This window comes from Sarcophilus harrisii, chromosome 2 (assembly GCF_902635505.1).
Source record: "Sarcophilus harrisii chromosome 2, mSarHar1.11, whole genome shotgun sequence".
NCBI lineage: Eukaryota > Metazoa > Chordata > Mammalia > Dasyuromorphia > Dasyuridae > Sarcophilus > Sarcophilus harrisii.
Genome location: NC_045427.1, coordinates 448,684,178 through 448,704,190, shown reverse-complemented (window position 1 = coordinate 448,704,190; position 20,013 = coordinate 448,684,178). Strand labels below are relative to the sequence as shown.

General features: G+C 42.7%; 1 protein-coding gene across 1 annotated transcript in view; it reads right to left on the bottom strand.

Annotated features, from left to right (window-relative positions):
* OLFML2A (olfactomedin like 2A) overlaps positions 1-20,013 on the bottom strand; it is a 45,036-nt gene that overhangs the window by 14,683 nt on the left and 10,340 nt on the right. Inside the window, exons 2-5 of the mRNA XM_031954289.1 lie at positions 13,980-14,243; positions 8,781-8,888; positions 5,855-6,040; positions 3,205-3,454 (exon numbers count right to left, since the gene is read on the bottom strand). Coding sequence (XP_031810149.1) covers positions 3,205-3,454; positions 5,855-6,040; positions 8,781-8,888; positions 13,980-14,243 — 808 coding nt within the window. The remainder of the gene's footprint in view (positions 1-3,204; positions 3,455-5,854; positions 6,041-8,780; positions 8,889-13,979; positions 14,244-20,013) is intronic.

Genomic DNA, 20,013 nt, shown 5'->3' with positions numbered 1-20,013 from the left:
AACTGATTTGTCTTTGAAAAGTTTTAATCCTTGCTTACTGGCAAGACTAGCCTGGTTCTAGAAAGGACAGGTGCCCTTACTTTTTCTTTCTTTCTTTCTTTCTTTTTTTTGGTTGTGTGTGTGTGGGGGGTAGTTTTTGCAATTCATTTATGGCATAGTTCAAATCCCCACTGTAATCCCCATCCCAATCAACCTAGATACTGGCTGACTTTTCCTTGGGCTGTAGCCAAAAACCACAGAGTCATACCAGCCTTGGTCTCCGAGCAATAATCTTTTATCCTTTCTTTCCACAAGGCTGTCATGGTGATGGGGTCAAATAACATCCAAGTGACCACAGCATCCCTCTTTATCCCTGGGCTATGGCCCCAAACTACAGAAACAAACCAACCTTGGTCTCAAAGCCCTAACTCACCCCCCTTGTCCCCACCAGGACAAGTCAGAGTGACAGGCAAATACCACCCAAAGTTAGCCTCAGCATCCCCTTTTATGCCATCTCCACATTCCTCACCCATTCCTCTCCCTTACAATTCTGCAAATCTTCACTTCAGAGGCACAGCGGTAAGCAGGTGGCTGTCTACTCAGGGATAATAACATTTCTGTGGGACTTTAAAGTCCACGTGGTACCTACCCTTCAACAACATCTCTGTGAGGAAGATAGTGTAAGTAAGTTATTCCCATTTGAGGGGTCAAGAAACTGAGTCTCAGAAAGATTAAATGACTCATAGTCATATCTAGAGACCCGTAACTGAATTAAAATCCCAGCTCTGCCTTTGTGATCTTGGCAAATCACTTAATTTCTCTGTTTCAGTTTCTTTAACTAAAAATGATGGGTTGAGCTGGTTGGAATCAGCTTGAAACAGAAAGCTGATTTTCACTGTGAACATTTATACTCGGCAGATAAGAACTTACAACCACTACAAATCAAGGCTTGATTTATTATTTTGTTGATTGTCTAGGCTTAAGAAACTGTCAATCAAGCAGATAAGACATAAAAAAGTGTGTCCTGTATCCATATCCCTCTCCTTCCCCTCCACTTCCCATCACTGTTGTTAACACTTTCCAGCATGTCCCTTGTCTAGAGGGCCTCTAAAGTCTCTTCCCATTTTAGAGTCACCCCCTTGTACCCAGTTCGCTTTTGGGAAGGGAGGTAAGGATGAAACATGATGATTCACCTTAATACCAGGTGAAGAATATGTAGAATGAGGGAATGATAGTGTTAGAACATAGAATCTCAGTGCTGGAAAGGACCATGGAATAATAAAATACACACACTGGTAGGTGGAACAACAGATAGAGCACTGGCCTTGGAATCAAGAAGACTCAAGAGTTCAAATCTAACTTTAGACACTAGGCTGTAGGAACCTGGGCAAGTTAACTATTTGCCTCTGTTTCCCTGTCTCTAAAATGGGCTGGAGAAGGAAATGGCAAACCACTCCCGCATCTTTGCCAAGAAAACCCCCAAATGAGTCACAGAGTTGGACTCAACTAAAACAACTGAATAACAAACATGTATGCACACACACACATGTGTATGTATGCACACATATCTAGATAATGCCTTAAATTTTACCCAAAACTTTTCTAAACATGAAATAGACAATACAAGTATTATTCTTATAACTGAAGAGAAAACTGAACTGCAGAATCTTGCCCCTGAGTCAGTATATGAATCTTTGTCTCCTAGTCTTAAGTGTAGGATATTTTCCCATTATACCTCAAGCATACACAATGTGAAATATAGAAATACAAAATACAGATTGTGAAAGCACAAAGGGACCTTAGAAATCACTTGCTCTAATTTCGTTTTTCAGAGGAAACAAGCGCTGGATCCAGGGGGGTACAGAGGGGAAGGGGGGCCAGACCTCGTCTAGACCAGGTTTCCCCCCAGCCTCCCTTGCCTTTGATGTGCTAACAGTTTTTCTAGGACACATCCGCATTTCCTGGCCTTTTTCCTGTTCACACGTCAGGCCTGGCCCTGGAACTCCTCCCGGTCAGAATGCGAAGGTGGACATTAGGGCCTCATATCCCTTTTCAGAGTCCTTGCCATTGGCCTGACCAGCCCAGCAACATGGGAGGGAGAGGCTGGATGGGTCACAGGCTCCTTGCCAGGAACAAAGCCTTGGTTCCCACAGGTCTTGCTGGCAAAGTGAGACTCCTGCAGCTGTTTGTCTGCTGTGCGCCTTTTTTGACAAAGTAAGGGAAGGAACAAATAGAGGGACATGGAGCCAGGTCGTGTCCAATCCTCAGCCGAGCTGGGCAGAAGGGGGCACCTGACGCTGGGGAAGTCCTGCCATTGTATGAGCCCTGTGTGTGGAAGCAGCAGCAAAGGAATCCCCACACACTGTCTGGACTCGGCAACAGGCTCAGTCAGTGACAAACACTGACAATTTAAGGTCCCCTCTAGTTTTAACATTCTGTGGTAAATAATATAAAATTCTATGTTTTTATGAACCATTACATAGAATTCCCAATCCCTCTATTTTTGCCCGCCTGCATTTCTGATTTCCTTCACAGCTTAATTGTACACTATTTCAAAGTCCGATTCTTTTTGTACAGCAAAATGACTGTATAGCCATGTATACATATACTGTATTTAACTTATGCTTCAACATATTTAACATGTATTGGTCAACCTGCCATCTGGGGAAAGGGGTAAAGGGAAGGAGGGGAAAAATTAGAACAAAAGATTTTGCAATTATCAATGCTGAAAAATTACCCATGCATATGCATCTTGTAAATAAAAAGCTATAATAAAAAATAAATAAAGAAAATTCTATGTCTTCCGGTTCTATACATCTCTAAAAGAGAGCCCATGCTCTCTCTCACACATTACCTCTCTCACACATACCAGTATTATTCTCAGGTCCCTTCCAGTTCTAACACCCTATTTTCTTTCTTTGTTTTTCTGTTTCTTTCTGTATTTTCTTTCTTTTTAGGCAACTGGGGTTAAGTGACTTGTCTAGCATCACACAGTCGGATTTGATTTCCATTCCTCCTGACTCTGGGGTAGGTGGTCTATCCACTGTGCTAACCAGCTGCCCCCAACATCCCATTTTCTAAAGTTCCCTTTCCACTCTCACATGGTCAATTTCCCTTGCCATCCCGGCCCCCAATCCCTAGCTTCCCCAGCATCCAAGGACACTCGGCAATCTCCTGACGTTATCTGTATCAGAAAAATCTGAATTCTCCACTCAAGAGACTTACCAGCTGCATCCTCCCCCTCTTCCTGCCTTGTAGATTTGTAGTAGGTGATGCCCCGGATCACTGCTTGTTGGTGGGGGAGGGCTCGGGGCCTTGCTGTGGCTTGCAGGGCTCTGCCCTTCACGGTGTCTTTCCTCACCTTCTCTACTTTCAGAAGCTTGTCTTTGGGAGGCCTTGGGACAGACTTGTCCACAAAGTTTTTCTTGACTCCAGAATATTTGCTGGCTTCCTTGCCTTTTCCACCAGCTGTCTCCTAGGAAAGAAAGAGGCGGGGGAAGCTCCTGGAGCTGGGGGCACCTCTGACCCCAGCCTCAGACTGGCTGTATGCCGGACAGGTCTCTTACTTTGCCCCAGTGCTCTTGTCTGTAAATGAGCCAGAGAAGAAAATGACAAAACCACTACAGCATCTGGGCCAAAAGAGGCAAACTGAGCCAAAGGGAAAACAGAAACAGCTCATGCTTCCATCACGCCGTTTTCACACCCACCTGCCTATCAGGGGAGACACGTTAGGAGACAGAGGGTACCAGCATTATCATCACCTTTTCATACTCATCTACCCTGACAGACAAAACAGCCCCGTGAAAGAGCTTCTCACCCTGGTACAGGAAGGGGGTCCAGAGCAATGGAGTGTATTTGTCCAAGGTCACACAGCAAATTAGTGGCAGTTGGAGCTGAAACCCCAACCTTCTGACTCTCAGTGCAGTATATATTCTCTCTCTGTCTCTGTCTGTCTGTCTGTGTCTCTCTTTCTCTGTCTCTCTCTCTGTCTCTCTCTCTCTCTCTCTCTCTCTCTCTCTCTCTGTCTCTCTCTCTGTGTGTCTCTGTCTCCGTCTCTGTCTCTCTCTCACACACATACATACACCCCACTGCATTGCTTTCCCTTTTCTGCAGCCAGTAGCTCTACTCTACCTTACGGGTATCAAGATAAATTCCTCATCATCTTGATTAATATTCCCCTCAGAAGAAATATCTGAGCCTCTTGTTGATCCTGGCACATCCAAAGCTTTTTTTTATCCCATTGTTCTGCTCCAAGCTAAAGAAGTGTGGTACTTCCTGAGACCTGCCTGTTCCAAATTCAGATTGAGAAAAGTACAAAATACTCAAGTGAAAGTGATGATCAGGAACTGTCTTATTATTTGTATTGGGCTGAATACTGCACCAACCAAAGGAAAATGGTAGAGAAGGAGGCTTCGACCAGATGGAAAGAAGCACATCTTGACAATTAGAGCTGCTCCAAAGGGGGGGGGGGGGAGCCAGTTGCCTTGAAAGTCCCTCTTGTTGTGGAGGATTGAAAGACTACCTGTCTGGGAAGATACAGAGGAGATTCCTCCTGAAGTCCAAATTAGATTAGATGTTTTATCAGGCTGCTTCCAATTCTGGAATTCTGAGGTTACTGATAACATCATTAATCAGTGAATCACATATGAAATATAGAAATCTAAAATAAATATCAAATGAAAGTCACACATTACCTTCAGGGGAAAAAAAGACAATTGACAGGATTGGGAATTGGATTATATATGTGACATTTATCATATCATGAAGAATTTTCCTAGGGTGTGAATTGTGGTAAAATGTGGTAGAAATGCTGAATATCTGGGTTGGAGGGAACCCCTTAGAAGATCATAGAATGTTAAGAGTAGAATTAGCTTAAGGATCACTAGTTCAAATCCTTTTATTTAAAAAAAAATTCTTATTTCAAATTTTATTTAGGCTTCCTTAAAGGAATGGCAAAGAAACCTTGTTTCTCCTTTGTGACAAATGATTTGATCAAAGCCACCCAATGAATTAATGGAATAGCCAGGACTTGAACACAGATCTCTGGACTCCAGTGGGGTATGAAGTTCCTTAGTTATGTTTCTTCCCTGATGTACTTCAACAATAGCTTATGTAATGGACTTGGCCACTAGGGCCCCCATGCTATTATACTGTGTTAACACCAGAGTCATCCGAGCAGTAATAAAAATAACATTATTCATCCTCATAATAATAATAGGGAACAGGCTCTCCAAATGCCTCTACACTAGAAACTATTCCTAGGAGTGGAATAATGAGGTCATGCTGTTCAGTCATTTTAGTCGTGTTGGGATCTTCGTGACTCCATTTGGGGTTTTCTTGGCAGAGATACTGGAGTGGTTGGCCATTTCCTTCTCCAGCTCATTTGACAGGTGAGGAAACTGAGGCAAACAGGGTGACGTGACTTGTCCAGGATCACAAGCGTCTCAGATCTCCTGACTCCAGGCCTGGCACTGCATTTACTTCACCACCTCAATTCATGAGATCCCAAAAATCCAGGCACCTTCCCAAATCACTCAACCAGCCAACAGAACACACTAGTTATTAAGGAGTTTTTCTAAGACTTTTACCACAATGTGTGAGTAAGTCTTTCAGTCAACTTGACAGAATTATAGTGTTTTGGCCATTGGATGAGGGCAGATGATATCAAAAGATATCGAAGTATTTTATGAATAGCTGAATCAGACACATCTCTGAGCCCATGCCCTGGGCAATTCATCTAATCCTGCTTGCCTCAGTTTCCCCATCTGTAAAACAAGGATGATAATATTTGCATGACTTACCTTAAGGAATCAGATTGCAAACTGTGCTGGGAACATGGGCCACTCTCAAACACTATAATCCCCGACTGGCTTACCTGGGCTTTGCTCTCGGGGCCAGCAGCTGCATCCTTCTGTAGCAGCTGGTAGCCCAGGCTGGAAATCTCCTTTTTGATACTCATCATGATGTCTGAGTAGTTCTCATAGCGCTTCATCTGATGGGTCAGGTGAGCCACGCTTTCTTTCATGAAATCATTCTCCCGGCTCAGGTTTGTCTTAATGGTCTGCAAGGGACATGGACAAGAAGCAGAACGTTGAACTTTTGGGTAGAAATGTCTGGATTCAAGCCCTGGGTCTGGTAGCTGCTGAATGACGGGTTCTGAACCTCAGTTTGCCCATCTGTATAACGGAAATAACAATCCTAATATTCTCTCTCTCCCAGGACTATTGTGAAGAAAGTGACTTGTAAGAGCAAGATGGCAGAGTGAATTGAGTGCCAGTCCTGGAGTCAGAAGGATCTGAGTTCAAATCCAACCTCAGACACTTACAAGTTGCGGAATGCTAGACAAGTCACTTAACTCTGTTTGCCTCAGTTTTCTCATCTGTAAAATGAGCTGGAGAAGGAAACCCAAATGGGATCACAAAAAGCAGGACATGACTGAATAGCAACAAAGCTCTACAGAGCTGTTGTCATTATTATTTTTACATCCCAGGGTCTCTCCTGCACTCCTTAATCCTCATCCCCTTTTCTCCTGTCCACCACGCCAGAGCATTGGGTACTGGGGGAACACAGGAACTGGAGTAAGGTTGAAGACCTGAGTTCAAGTCTTCACCCTGTCGCTTACTAGCCATTAACCTTAGAAAAGTCACTTTGCAGTGCTGAGTATCATTTTCCTCACCTGAAGAGTGAGGAAATGATACTTCCATGGGCTGCCTTCCAAATGTACCTCAGCTGACTATACAGCAGCTCTGGGAGGAAAGCAACGTGCATTTCATTCCCTGCACTTTGCAGGTGAGAAGACTAAAATGGGGGAAATTGTGGAATTGTGCCAAAATGACTTGCCCAGAATCACACAAGTTAATGGCAAAGTTTGGACTCACGCCCAGGTTTTCTGAATCTCTGCTTCCTGGGGCTATTGTGAGGATTCAGTGTAGTCATTAATACATGCTTTTTGCTAATAGCCTGGATAAAGCCAATTTTAATTCTTCACAGATCATGACATTTCATGACTAGAGGCCACTGAGTATCACCAGAAGCAGCAGGTTACAGGGAGATGAATACTGATTGGGAGTCAGAGAACTTGGGTTGAAATCTCTGCTCAGCTACTTAGCACCTTTGTGACCCTGAACAAATCATTTAACTTTCTTAAAATTCAGTTTATTCATCTACAAAATGGGTCTTTTTAGACTAGATGACCTCTAAATTCCCTTTCAGTTCCATGTCTATATATTTCTCTCCTAAAGTATCACATATCAACCATCCCTATTGTATACATATTATTAGGATGTAAGTTATGAGAATCTCTCAACCATATGAAATCCTTCCCTCCTTCCTTCCTTCTTTCTTTTTAAATAACAATATATGATTTTTTTTTCATAGCTGAAAAAATGTAGTTAAAGGTCTTGAAATGATAATTAAGAAGCTTGGTCTCAGGTGGGCATTAAACCTAGCTGGAAGCAGCTGTAAGGTACAGCAGATAGCACACTGGATTTGAATTCAATAGGACCCAAGTTCAAATGCTGTCTCAGGTTAGTAACTCTGAACAATTCACTTACCCTCTCTGCATCTAAACTGGGGACACCTGTTTTCCAGAGTCATTTTGCAGATAAAACAAAATACTATTTGTAACATGCTTTGCAAACCTTAACGCACTGTGTTATTGTTGTTGCCCAACAGAAGAAGGTCCTCACTGAAGCTGGAGGAGTGTGAGGAAGGCTGGGCACAGAAGGGAGACAGGGGCAGGAAGCCTGAGGAGACAGGTACCTTTTCCCAGCAGAAGCACTGTGGGGTGGGGACGGGTAGATGCCCCCACCCGCGGCCAGCCAGTAAGGCAAAGGACAATACTACCTGTTCCTGTTTTCCTATTTACAAAGTGCTTTCGTCTCAGTGGTCTGGGGGAGTGCAAGGATGGCCACCCACCCTGCACAGGTGAGAAACATGAGGCTCAATTACATTCAGTTACAAACATTTACTAGCTATTCACTATTGTGAACTGGGCCTTGGCTCAATGCCAGTAACACAAATCCACATCCACAGGGTGCTTTAGAAATGCTATAGTCGGTAGCTTGGTTATTATTTACTGCTTACAGAGCATTTCATTCACCCTGTTTCACCTTAGCTTCAAAGCTACATCACGAGGCAGACAATGCAGAAATCATGAGTCCGACTGGAGGAAATGAATGCCCACAGCAAGGGCCTGCTAACTCCTCCATAAGCCAGGACTCCAAGCACAGCCCTCTTCATTCTCCCAGGCAGCCTCTCAGAACCAAACAGAAGGAGAGCTGTCCGTGGAGGCTTATTCCCCACCTCTGACTTCCTCTGGGTCAGGAGGCAGGTGTGGGGAGTGGCGAAACAAGGAAGGAGAAGAACAACTCGCAGTTCTGTCACGCTTGAACAGCCAAGGAGAGCAAGGATTAGTATTCCATTTCACAGAGGAGGAAACTGTGGCTCAAGGCAAGTGACTTGTCCAGGATCTAGGAAATAACAGAGCTGGGATCTGAACTCACTCATTCCCCCAACAAATAGAGAGTGAGCGCCTTCACATGCCAGATTCTATGCCAGGGAGGGAAAGTTAAGTCTCCTCTTGATTCTGAGACAACAGGACTAAGGGCTTGGTTCCGTTTGTTTGGGCTGTGCCAGCCCTTCCTTTAGCGCATGCCCTGAAGAGGAGAAGGTGTGGAAGGAAGGATAGGCAGACTTAGGGGGGAAGTGTCTCCTGTATTTGAGCCCATGTGGAACTCTGCTTCCACTCCAATCATTAGCCCGTGCCCCACTGCCCCCTGGGAAAGGCCAGGCCCTCTCACCTCTTCCAGCGTGTTCATCTGAGAGGCCACTTTGTTGATGTAGGCGTGGACTTTCATCAGGTCCATGCTGTACAGTGTCCCTTCCAGGAGGTCGACCATGGACTGGAGCTATGGGGAAAAAGGCCACAGTTTCCCTCCAGATCTCATACTTCACATCCAAGCCCCTCCCTGGGGCCCCCAACTGTGTGGGAAGATAGTGAGGTCTCTGTTAAGGGAGGTAGTTGAGCAAAAGTTAGGTAAATGCTTGTTGGGGATGGTCTTGAGAGGATGCGCCCTCCAGCAAGGGGTTGGACCAGTGACCTCCGGCTCAGGAAGCTTGAACAGCAACAAAGAAGAGCTATACTAAGTATCTCCATCACTTTCCACTTCTCAGCAATGGGGGCTCCGCTGCTGATGAAAATTTCTATCAAGAATTTACTTTGAACTAGTGTGGCAGAAACTAGGCATCGACCCACACTTAACCCCGTACACCAAGATAAGGTCAAAATGGATTCATGACCTGGGCATAAAGAATGAGATTATAAATAAATTAGAAGAGCATAGGATAGTTTACCTCTCAGACCTGTGGAAGGGGAAGGACTTTATGACCAAAGAAGAACTAGAGATCACTGTTGATCACAAAATAGAAAATTTTGATTACATCAAATTGAAAAGGTTTTGTACAAACAAAACTAATGCAGACAAGATTAGAAAGGAAGCAATAAACTGGGAAAACATTTCTACAGTCAAAGGTTCTGATAAAGGCCTCATTTCCAAAATATATAGAGAATTGATTCTAATTTATAAGAAATCAAGCCATTCTCCAATTGATAAAGGTCAAAGGATATGAACAGGCAATTCTCAGATGAAGAAATTGAAACTATTTCTAGCCATATGAAAAGATGCTCCAAGTCATTATTAATCAGAGAAATGCAAATTAAGATAACTCTGAGATACCACTACACACCTGTCAGATTGACAGGGAAAGATAATGAGGAATGTTGGAGAGGACGTGGGAAAACTGGGACATTGATACATTGTTGGTGAAATTGTGAATGAATACATCCAGCCTTTCTGGAGAGTAGTTTGGAACTATACTCAAAAAGTTATCAAACTGTGCATACCCTTTGATCCAGCAGTGTTACTACTGGGCTTATTTCCCAAAGAGATCTTAAAGAAGGGAAAGGGACTTGTATGTGCACGAATGTTTGTGGCAGCCCTCTTTGTAGTGGCCAGAAACTGGAAACTGAGTGACTGCCCATCAACTGGAGAATGGCTGAATAAATTGTGGTGTATGAATGTTATGGAATATTATTGTTCGGTAAGAAATGAGCAGCAGGATGATTTCAGAAAGGCCTGGAGAGACTTACATGAACTGATGCTAAGTGAAACGAGCAGGGCCAGGAGATCATTATATTCTTCAACAACAATACTATATGATGATCAATTCTGATGGACGTGGCCATCTCCAGGAATGAGATGAACCAAATCAGTTCCAATGGAGCAGTTCCAATTGAACCAGCTACACCCAGCGAAAGAACACTGGGAGATGACTATAAACCACTACATAGAATTCTCAATCCCTCTATTTTTGCCCGCCTGCATTTTTGATTTCCTTCACAGGCTAATTGTACGCTATTTCAGAGTCCAATTCTTTTTGCACAGCAAAATAACTGTTTGGACATGTATACTTATTGTGAATTTTATTTACACTTTAACATATTTAACATGTATTGGTCAACCTGACATCTAGGGGAGGGGGGAGAGGGAAGGAGGGGAAAAATTGGAATAAAAGATTTGGCAATTGTCAAATGCTGTAAAATTACCCATGCAATAACTTGTAAATAAAAAGCTATTTAAAAAAAAGAAAAGAATTTACTTTGACTCTGAACGGCTGTCATGGGAATTAGATTTATTCTGGTTAGTTCCAGGTGCTGGACTTGAAGCAATTGGAGTAAGTTATAAGGAGGCAGAGTTCAATGTGAAATAGGAAAGAACTTCCTCACAATTAGAACTCAATAGTGGAAAAGTTTGCTTCAAAAGATAGTGAGTTCCTCATCATTTTGGGTATTCAAGCAGAGTCTGAATTTTGTAATAGAGGGATATTGGAGATACAGAGGTTGGACTAGATAGCTTCTGAGATATTTCCCATACAAAGTCTCTTTGATATTTTGGTTTTATGGGAAATTGGTCTAGTGGAAAGAATGCTGGACCAGGACTCAGCAAACCTTGGTTCCAATCTGGAGCTCACAGTGTAACATCAAGAAAGCAATTTCCCTGTCCCTCATTTCCTTATCTGTAAAATAATATTGTTAGATAACGTTCCTTTCAGTTTTGACAATTTTTGTTTGAAGTTCCCTTCAAGTACTATATTGTAAAGCACTTTTCAACTTTTCTAAGATCTCTTTTTATTACCTAAAAGCTCTTACAGTGTATGTTCTAAGGTCCCTTCCAGCCTTGACATTCAATGTTCTAAGGTCCTTTCCAGCCTCCACATTCTATGATCTAAGATTCCTGCCAGGGCTCACATTTTCTATTCTAAGAACCTTTTGAGCATTAACATTTTCTGTATTTTAAGATCTCTTCTAGCTCTCACATTGTATGTTCTTTTTAAAAATATAATAATAGCTTTTTATTTTTCAAAATATATTCAAAGATAGTTTTCAACATTCACCCTTGCCAAACCTTGCCAAATCATGCTTCACAAGAAAAATCAGATCAAAAAGGAAAAAACACTGGGAAGGAAAAACATACAAACAACAAAAAAAGATGAAAATACTATGTTATGATCCATATTCAATCCCCATATTTCTCTTTCTGTATGCAAATGGCTCTCTCCATGACAAGTCTATTGGAATTGGCCTGAATCATTTCATTGTTAAAAAGAGCCAAGTCCATCAGAGTTGATCATCCCATAATCTTGTTGCTGTGTACATCCTTTGGTTTTACTCACTTCAATTAACAACAATCCATCACATTCTATGTTCTAAGGAGCCTCCTAGCTTATGGGCTTTGTTCTGAAGTTTCTTCAGTCTTCATAGATTGTGTTCTAAGCCTTCTTTCAACTTTAATATTTTTGATTCTGAGGTTCCTTTTAAGTCTAACAATCTGTGTTTTAAAATACCTTCCAGCTCTAATATTTAATACCCTAAGCTCTCTGTTAGCCTTGAAGGTCTACATTTTAAAGGCCCTCCCAGTTTTACAGTCCTTTTAGCTCTAACACTGTCATTTCTTTCCCAAATTTCTTTCTAGTCCTTTCTATTTATTATAGTCTATATATTCTAAAACTATTCTACTTCTAAAAGTCCATATTCTAAGGTTTCTTTCAGCTAATACTGCAGAAGGGCCAAAACCCAATGCTTCACAAAAGCCCAATGTTGGTTGGATGGGGTCCCCTCCTCAGAGCCCACCCTCTGCCTTGAGGCTTCCAGCTTTGGTCCTAGGCCCCCTTCCTGCCTGGAAAGCTGGCCCCTTCCCACGAGCCTTTGATGTTACTTTGCCTGATCTGGGAGCAAAATGGGAAACAGAGTCCACACCCTTTCCCTCATTGCCTCCATGGCTCAGGTCTCCTCCCCACACCAAACTGGAAAAATGATGACACAAGAAGTACACACCCAGGTCATTGTCTTGATTGACCTTTAACTGAAGTCACTGCTCTCTTGGGAGGGAGTGGAAGGGCTGGCATCGGAAGCCAAAGGACTTGGGGGGGGGGGGAATTATCACACAAAACAGCTCTTGTTGGGGGGAGGAACATCAAAGGCTATGGCTGCAAAAAGAGCTGCTTCTGGCTCCCCCCCCCCCCTCCTCTGCACCCTGCCTGTATATACTCCATTTCCCCAGCTCTTCCCTGGGTTCCACTGGATTCTCCTTGGATTCCTGCTTTCCTTGAGTATACCCATCCCACCTCACCATTTCTCCAAAGATCCCTGATTGTTCCTCCCTCCCCCGAACACTCCCCTCTCTAATATCTGCCATCTCATGACATCTGCTTCTCCTTCCAAGGTCTTGCCTATGAGAAGCAAGGCTGCCCTTCTCTGGAAGCCTCCTAAATCTCCAACCTCAATAACATTTATCCTCTCAACCAACACTCACAAGAAACATGGGTTTGACTCTTACACTGTACTGGGGCCCGGGGGACGCAGCTGATCCTCGGTTCCCTGGCTCAGTTTCCTGAGGCTGGAGGCTGACTCATCCCTCTCCCCCCAGAAAGAGAGCCTGAGATCGAGGACCTGGAGAAACACCCTTTTTAGAGTTTGGAAGGAAGATAGGAGTGAAAAGCGGAGCTCTGCCAAAACTTGAAGCAAAAAGAATGTCCGAGTGACTCCCTGGAATTTCTCGGACAGACAGGGAAATCCACGTGCTGCTAGCAGATAGAACAGAAAGGACAGTGTACTAGGAGGAAGACGGCCTGCATTCTAAGCCTCAGGCTTAACTAGCTATGTAACTCTGGGCCTCAGTTTTTCTGTAAAATGATGGAGTCAGATGGAGAGCCCCTAGAGTCCCATTCCATGTTTTGTGTGCTAATGAATTATATTTTATACTTTTATTTCAACTTGAACATTCTACATTCAAGGTCTATTTCAGTTCTAATTTTCATTATAATTATCCTTTCCACCTTGTAGGGGGTTAAGGGTGAAGCCCCCATGATCTGGAGAATCTGTGTAAAAATTTTTGACTCTCCTTTTGTACCAGAAAAGTCTTAATCTTTTTTTTAAAGTGGGATATAAGTGACACCTTATTGTAAAATTTGGGCTGATATACAATACTATACAATATATACAATACATATATTTTATGCATTTCTGAGCATCTAAACTTTTTCTGTGTTATCTTTTGGCCTTCGTGTGTCATTTGTGACTTCTGCAAAACTCCCCCAAAATACTCACGGAATTTATTTTGCCAATCTGAGATATACTGTAATTGTGATGGAGAAAGTCACAATACAGAAGGGATAACTGTATTCCAAGATCCCTTCCTTCTCTAATACTGCACAGTTCTACAATTCACTGAGATCAGAAATCAGGAAATTTATTGAGATGGGTGACTCACTGGAGCAGTGATTTGTCATTTTGGTTGAGTATCAGAAGCTGCGTTTCTTGGATAACTTACTGCTGAGTATTGGAGGGCTCCCTCGGTAGTTCTGCCCTTGGGCCTGCCTCCCTCCCAGCCCTTCCAGAGCCAGCCAGTGCCGGGGGCTTCCCTTTCCCGGGGAGCACATACCTTGAAGAGCTCTGGGGCTTGTTTCTTGATCTTTTCCATCTTCCATTCATTCTCGCAGGGGTTGAGAGAGGAAGGGGGTGCCGTGCAGGAACAGCGGCAGTCGGCCCCAGAACTCACAGTTTCCACCGTGTAGAAGTCCTCCACTCTCATGCTCCCACTGCGGACGCGGCTGCAGGCGTCTTTGCTCAGGGGTCTCAGGATGCACTTGCAGCGGCAGTCAGAGCCCTCCGACGTCATCCGAACCTGGTCCGTATCACCAAACACCTTGGGGGAGACAATAGCACAGAGGTTCTTAGGGAGAAGTCCCAAAGATGGCACCAGGGAGAGCAGTGTCTATTTAACCAACAGGCTGAGAAGGCACAGGAGTATTAGGGGCCACCAACTTAGTGAGGAAGCAAAGGAAGTAGCAGGTGGACCTGTTCTGGATCTGATTCTCTCCAACAGGGAGGAACAGGCTGCCGAATCAGAAATATTGACCAGCTTAGGGTGGGGTAGGGGAGATCCCCACTCAACTCATCTTAAAAATCACTTATAGAGGAGAGGAAATCTGACAGGCACCCTAGATTTTCAGAGAACTGGTTGGAACAATGATAAAGGACAACAGAGAAAAGGCAGAACTGCTCAACTCGTTTTACTTCTCTTTACTCTGCTAAGAAAAAATGATCTGGAACTAGAAAATGATTAATAAGGAATTGAAGCCCAAGTTAAGTAAAGAAATAGTAAGAGAATGCTTGATTGCCCTTTATGAATTTGAATCTCCAGGCCTAAATGGTCCCAGGATACTAAATGAAGTAGCAGATGTAATTATTGAATCAGTCACAGTGATTTTTAAAAGTCTGTGGAGAATAGGATTTATGCATCAGGACTGAATAAAGGAAAATGTCCCAATTTTGCAAACCATGAAAAAAAGGCAGTTTGCCCTCTATAGCAATGGTTCTCAAAGTGTGATCCAGAGAATCCTGGGGGTCTCTGAAATCCTTAAAAGAGTCTATAAATTCAAAATTAGTTTTTATTTTCAATATGGTGAATATCTATAAGAATCTACATAAACAAAAACTCTTTGGAAAGATTCTCAATTATTTTTAATAGATAAATGGTATAATAGTATACAGTTTGAGTTTGATCATAGGACGCTTGAATTTGATTTCTGTTCCGAGAAAAACCCTAAAAAATACATTAAAGGTAAAGATTGGAAACATTTAAAAGGAGAAGCAGTGACAAGTATGAGACTACATAAATTCCCCAAGAACAAGTCTTGGGAGAATAACCTCACCTCTTAACAGCATCTTATAAAGGAAAAGCACGAGACCTGTCACTTCTATTGGTATGAGTGGGAGAAGAGGATTGATTAATGGCTGAGGTTTCTTCCTGCCCTAAATCTATGATTCTGTGATAATAGGAGACAGCTAGGTGGTGCAAAATCAGAAAAAAACTTGAATTCAAATCTAGCCTCAGACCCTCACCAGCAGTTTGTCACTTATCTTATGTTTGCCTCAGTTTTCTCAACTGTAAAATGGAGACCATAATAGCACCTGCCTTCTACAGTCATTGTGGGAATCAAAATGATTTTTGATGAATGATATTTGTAAAGCACTTAGTATAGTATCTGGCACACAGCAGGGGATTAATATTTATTTTCTTCCTATGATCCCTCCTCTTTTTTGGATAGGGTTACTTGATTGATAGAGTGTAGAAATGTTATAGACACTGGAGATTCTTTTCAGCAAAGCATTTGAAAATCTCTCTCATGATAACCTTGGACAAGATGAGGAGTTGTAGGCTATATAAGAGAACAGTTTGGTGGATTCAGATCTGGTTGAATGAGTTCTAAAGATTTCTGAGCAGGAGAGGGGAGAGAATAAGCATTTATCTGTTATCTCATCTAATCTTCATAACAACTTTGTGAGGTAGGTGCCGTTATTATTGCCATGTTACAATTGAGGAAACTGAGGCAGACAGCGGTTAAGTGACTTGCCCAGAGTCACACAGTTAAGTATCTGTCTGAGGCTGGATTTGGAGTCACATCTCTAAACTTATCGCTCCTATCTATTGAGCTACCTAGTAACCTCAAGGTAGATATCAACTGGGAAGAGGGTCTCCAGTGAAGAAAGTCCCAAAGGTCTGTCCTGGGTTTTGTACTTATTTGATCTTGTGCTAAATAATCTGGATAATGATGGAGATTGCAGATTTGCAGATGGAACAAAACTTGGGGGATAGGAAATTGAATGTTGGAGTCAGGATCCCAAAAGACTAGAGCAATAGACCAAATCAAATAAGAGGAAATTGACTAGTGGTAAGTATAAAGTCCTACACTTATGTATTTTTTAAAAAGTCTTAGTTTTTGTGAAGAAGATCTGGAAGTCTTCGTGGACTGCAAATTCAGTTCAACATGAGAGTCAGCAAATTTAATTAAACCTTAGATTAGATGAAAAATAGTATTGAGGGTTTGGGTCTTCTTTATCCTGGGCAGGACCCATCTGGGAGGCTGTGTTTGAGAGAGGAGAATAATAAGCTAGAAGGGGCCCAGAGGAAGGCATTTGGGATGGCAAAAAAACTTTTGAGATCATGCTATGTGAAGAACATTGGAAGGAACAAAAACATTTAGTTTGCAGAAGATTTGAGGGGCTGGGAGAAAGACTATTATAGCTACCATTAAGTAAAGTGTCATTTGGAAGAAGGATTATGCTTCTGCTTTAGACTATCACAAAATAAGAATAACCACAAGTAATCTGAGCATTCCCAGATAAAAAGATATAAAGATATAAAGAGAAGAGCCCTATAATGAGATTCCGGAAGCATAGATTTGAGCTCTGGTTCTGATACATGACCAGTTGTGGGCTTGCACAAGTAAGAGACTTGAGATCTGGGAGAGTCCATAAAGATCTTCTAGTCTGTCCCTCTCCATTTATAGATGAGGAATTACAAGCCCAGAGTAGAATCAGAATTTGCACTCAGACTCTTTGCTTCCAAAAGCAATGTTTGTCCCTTTACCTATCTTTAGATAAATGGGGACAGTAATCCTCATACTTATTAACAGAAGGTTGTTGTGAAAAAAGTACTCTGTATAATTAATAGGCTCTGTGTTGAAGTGAAAAGTACACTGGGTTTGAATCCCAATTCTATTATCTGAGTGATACTTTCTGGGCCTCAGTTTCCCCTTCTGTAAAATCAGACTTGAGCATTTCTTTTCTAACTCTAAATCCTATGATTCTGTGAATTATAAAGGACTGGAGAAATGCAAACTATTAACAGGAAAATCACTTCTACTCTCCAACTTTATGGGGATAATAATACTTGGATTGCTATCCCATAAAAGTTGCCATGAAAATAGGTTTTTGTAATCAAGTACAGAAATGTAGTCTTATTGCTTTTATGATTTGTTTTGGATTCCCGATTCTGGAATAGTAGTGTTATTTTAGTGTTCATCTTTTAAAAATCTGTCTTATTTCTTCAGGGTCTTGATCCCTAGACATGAGTTTTCTCTTTTCCTTTTTTGGGTTTTTTTTGAAAGGGAAGGCCAGGAATAATGGTTCAACTCTCACCTCATGATTCTGTGGGAAAGACAGGCCAGTCTTGAGCAGGGAGCTCTGAGAATGCTGGAAGAAGTTTTTGGTAACAAGGACATTTTCCTGGCAAAACTTACTTTTGAAGTTGCCAGGTAATTATCTCCTACCTGTTAATAGTTAACACCAGGCCAGGATGAGGGCTCAGTGTTTGCCACATTCCTCAGTTTCATGCCATTTGTAGGAGAAGCTTCCAAATGCTAATTCCATCTAATCAATCATAGAATCATATATGCTACCTAGGTTGGAAGGGAATTTATTACATGGGTTGTTAAAACAAAGAAGTTAGGATATTAGAATGAAAAAGATCCTTGGATGCAGAATATCAGCTATATGGAAGGGGCCTGAAAACACAATATTAGAGCTGGAAGGTTTGTTAGAACACAAAATATCAAAGCAGAGGTGATCGAGACCTCAGACTTCAGAGCTTAACCCCCAAATTTTGGTTAAGGAAAACTGAAATCAGGCAGATGATTCATGGGAGAGCCAAGTCAGAATTCAGGTCTTTTACCCCCTCCTCTAGATCTCTGCACTGAATCAGGCTGCCTCTCAGTCCTGTAAGATCACCCCCAGGGGTCCCCGGGTTCTCAGAGGGTCTGTGTTCTGCAAGCCTCTGGATTCTAGGCTTCTGCCCTTCACAATCTCAGCCTGTGCCTCTCGGGCCTGCTCGGATGGGGCCCTAGCAAAAGGGGAGCTCACAGAGATTGGGTGTGGGGGACTTAACTGGAGCCTCCCCCATTACTGGGCAGGAAAAGCTGTTTAGCTCATCTGCCCAAGCAGCGACCATCTGCTACATTCTTTCCCTCGGTGATGAGGTGCAACGTCCTATGTGGCGCAGGGAGGTTGGCAAGGCTCACTCAGGCCCACTGGTGGGTCAGTTTTCAAACTGGCCCGGAAATGGCCTTTGGTAACAAGCCGGGGTTTGGTCCAGGAGGGGAGCCCCCTAGTCCCACCAGCTGGCTCCTGCTTCCCGTCTCCGTCCCCATCCCCCTCCTGTCCCTCCCACCACCCATCTTTTCACTTTTGAACCTAAGATCCGCACTTGGAGGCGGAGCTGACTGAATTCCTTCCTCTTCTTCACTAATTTACACAATAAAGGAAGATTCCTAATAACAGCTGGAGGGAACCTGGAAACCTGGAACCTTCGAAGTGGGACCCAGAAGGTTAATTAGGGCTGGGAGGGACCTCAGAGCAAGGAACTGTAGACCCTAAGCCAGAGGGTGAGAGTTGGCAGTGACCTTAATGGGCTTTCTTCTTTGTCCATTTTAAAGAAGAGGAAATGGAGACACAGAGGAAAAAGCAACTTTCTCCTGCTAAGCAGGAGGGAGCTAAAAGGAGAGTCATTCTCCTGCTTCCCTGAGTAGGGCTCATTCCAGGACATCACTCTGGAAAGGGCCAGGAGAGCTTTTAGAAGACTGTGTTCCAGGCATCCTGGGAAGTCTTTTGGTGACTTTTTCTTAATTTTGTCCTCCCTCCAGGCGAAAATGTGTTTCTTCTAGTCCAGAGCTCCCTGGTCCCCACTCCCTCCCCTTCTACCTCTGAAACAAAACTCCTCACTGCCCACATAGACTGCTGCTGTCCTCATTTTCTCGGTGGTTTTTATATAAACAGGACTCTGAATGCTTATAAGTAGTTCATAATGGAATCCAAAAACCATCAGGGGGAAAATTAGTGGTTTTACTGAAAATGAGTCAATTAGACTCTGAAATGGATCAGATTTTGCAGGGACCAGTGCTGCCAAAGGAACTTCCTCTTTCTCCTTTCTATCCCTTTGTATTTCCTCTCCAACCCCTCACCTCCTTCTGTAAGGATATCCTGCCACCTACTTGGAAGGTGATTCTGACCTTCTAAAAGCCTGAAACCCTGGCTTCTGGAGCTCTTGCTTGAGACAGTTTAGTTACTTTAAATTTAAGCAATGGGATCTAATTAACATATATTGCAAATCACCTAATTGTGGACATACCTTCCAGATCAATTTTAGTCTCTTTGGTCTTCACCCCTAAATACTAAACTTGGGGTTAGCTGGCACAGGTATGAGTCCTAACTCTCACACTTACTAGCTCAGCAATTCATGATACCTCTCTCACCCTCAGTTTTTTCTTCTGTAAAATAGAGAAAATAATCTTTACTTTCTACCTGCCTCAGAGGGATGCTGGGGAAAATGAGTTTTCCCACAGATACCAGATTCAAAGACTGCTAGATCAGAGTAATAAAGCAAGCATTCTTTTTTTTTTTTGACATATACTTGATAATATTTCTCATATCATGCTTACGGACAAGACGAAAAAAGATGGGCTAGATAAGATGCTTTACTTTCTACCTGCCTCAGAGGGATGCTGGGAAAAAATGTTTTGTACATCTTAAAACACTATAGAAATGTGCACCCTCTGTAAAATGATGTAGTTGGAGTAGAATCAAGCCTTCTTTTTGTTTTTGAGGCAATTGGAGTTAAGTGACTTGCCCAAGGTCAC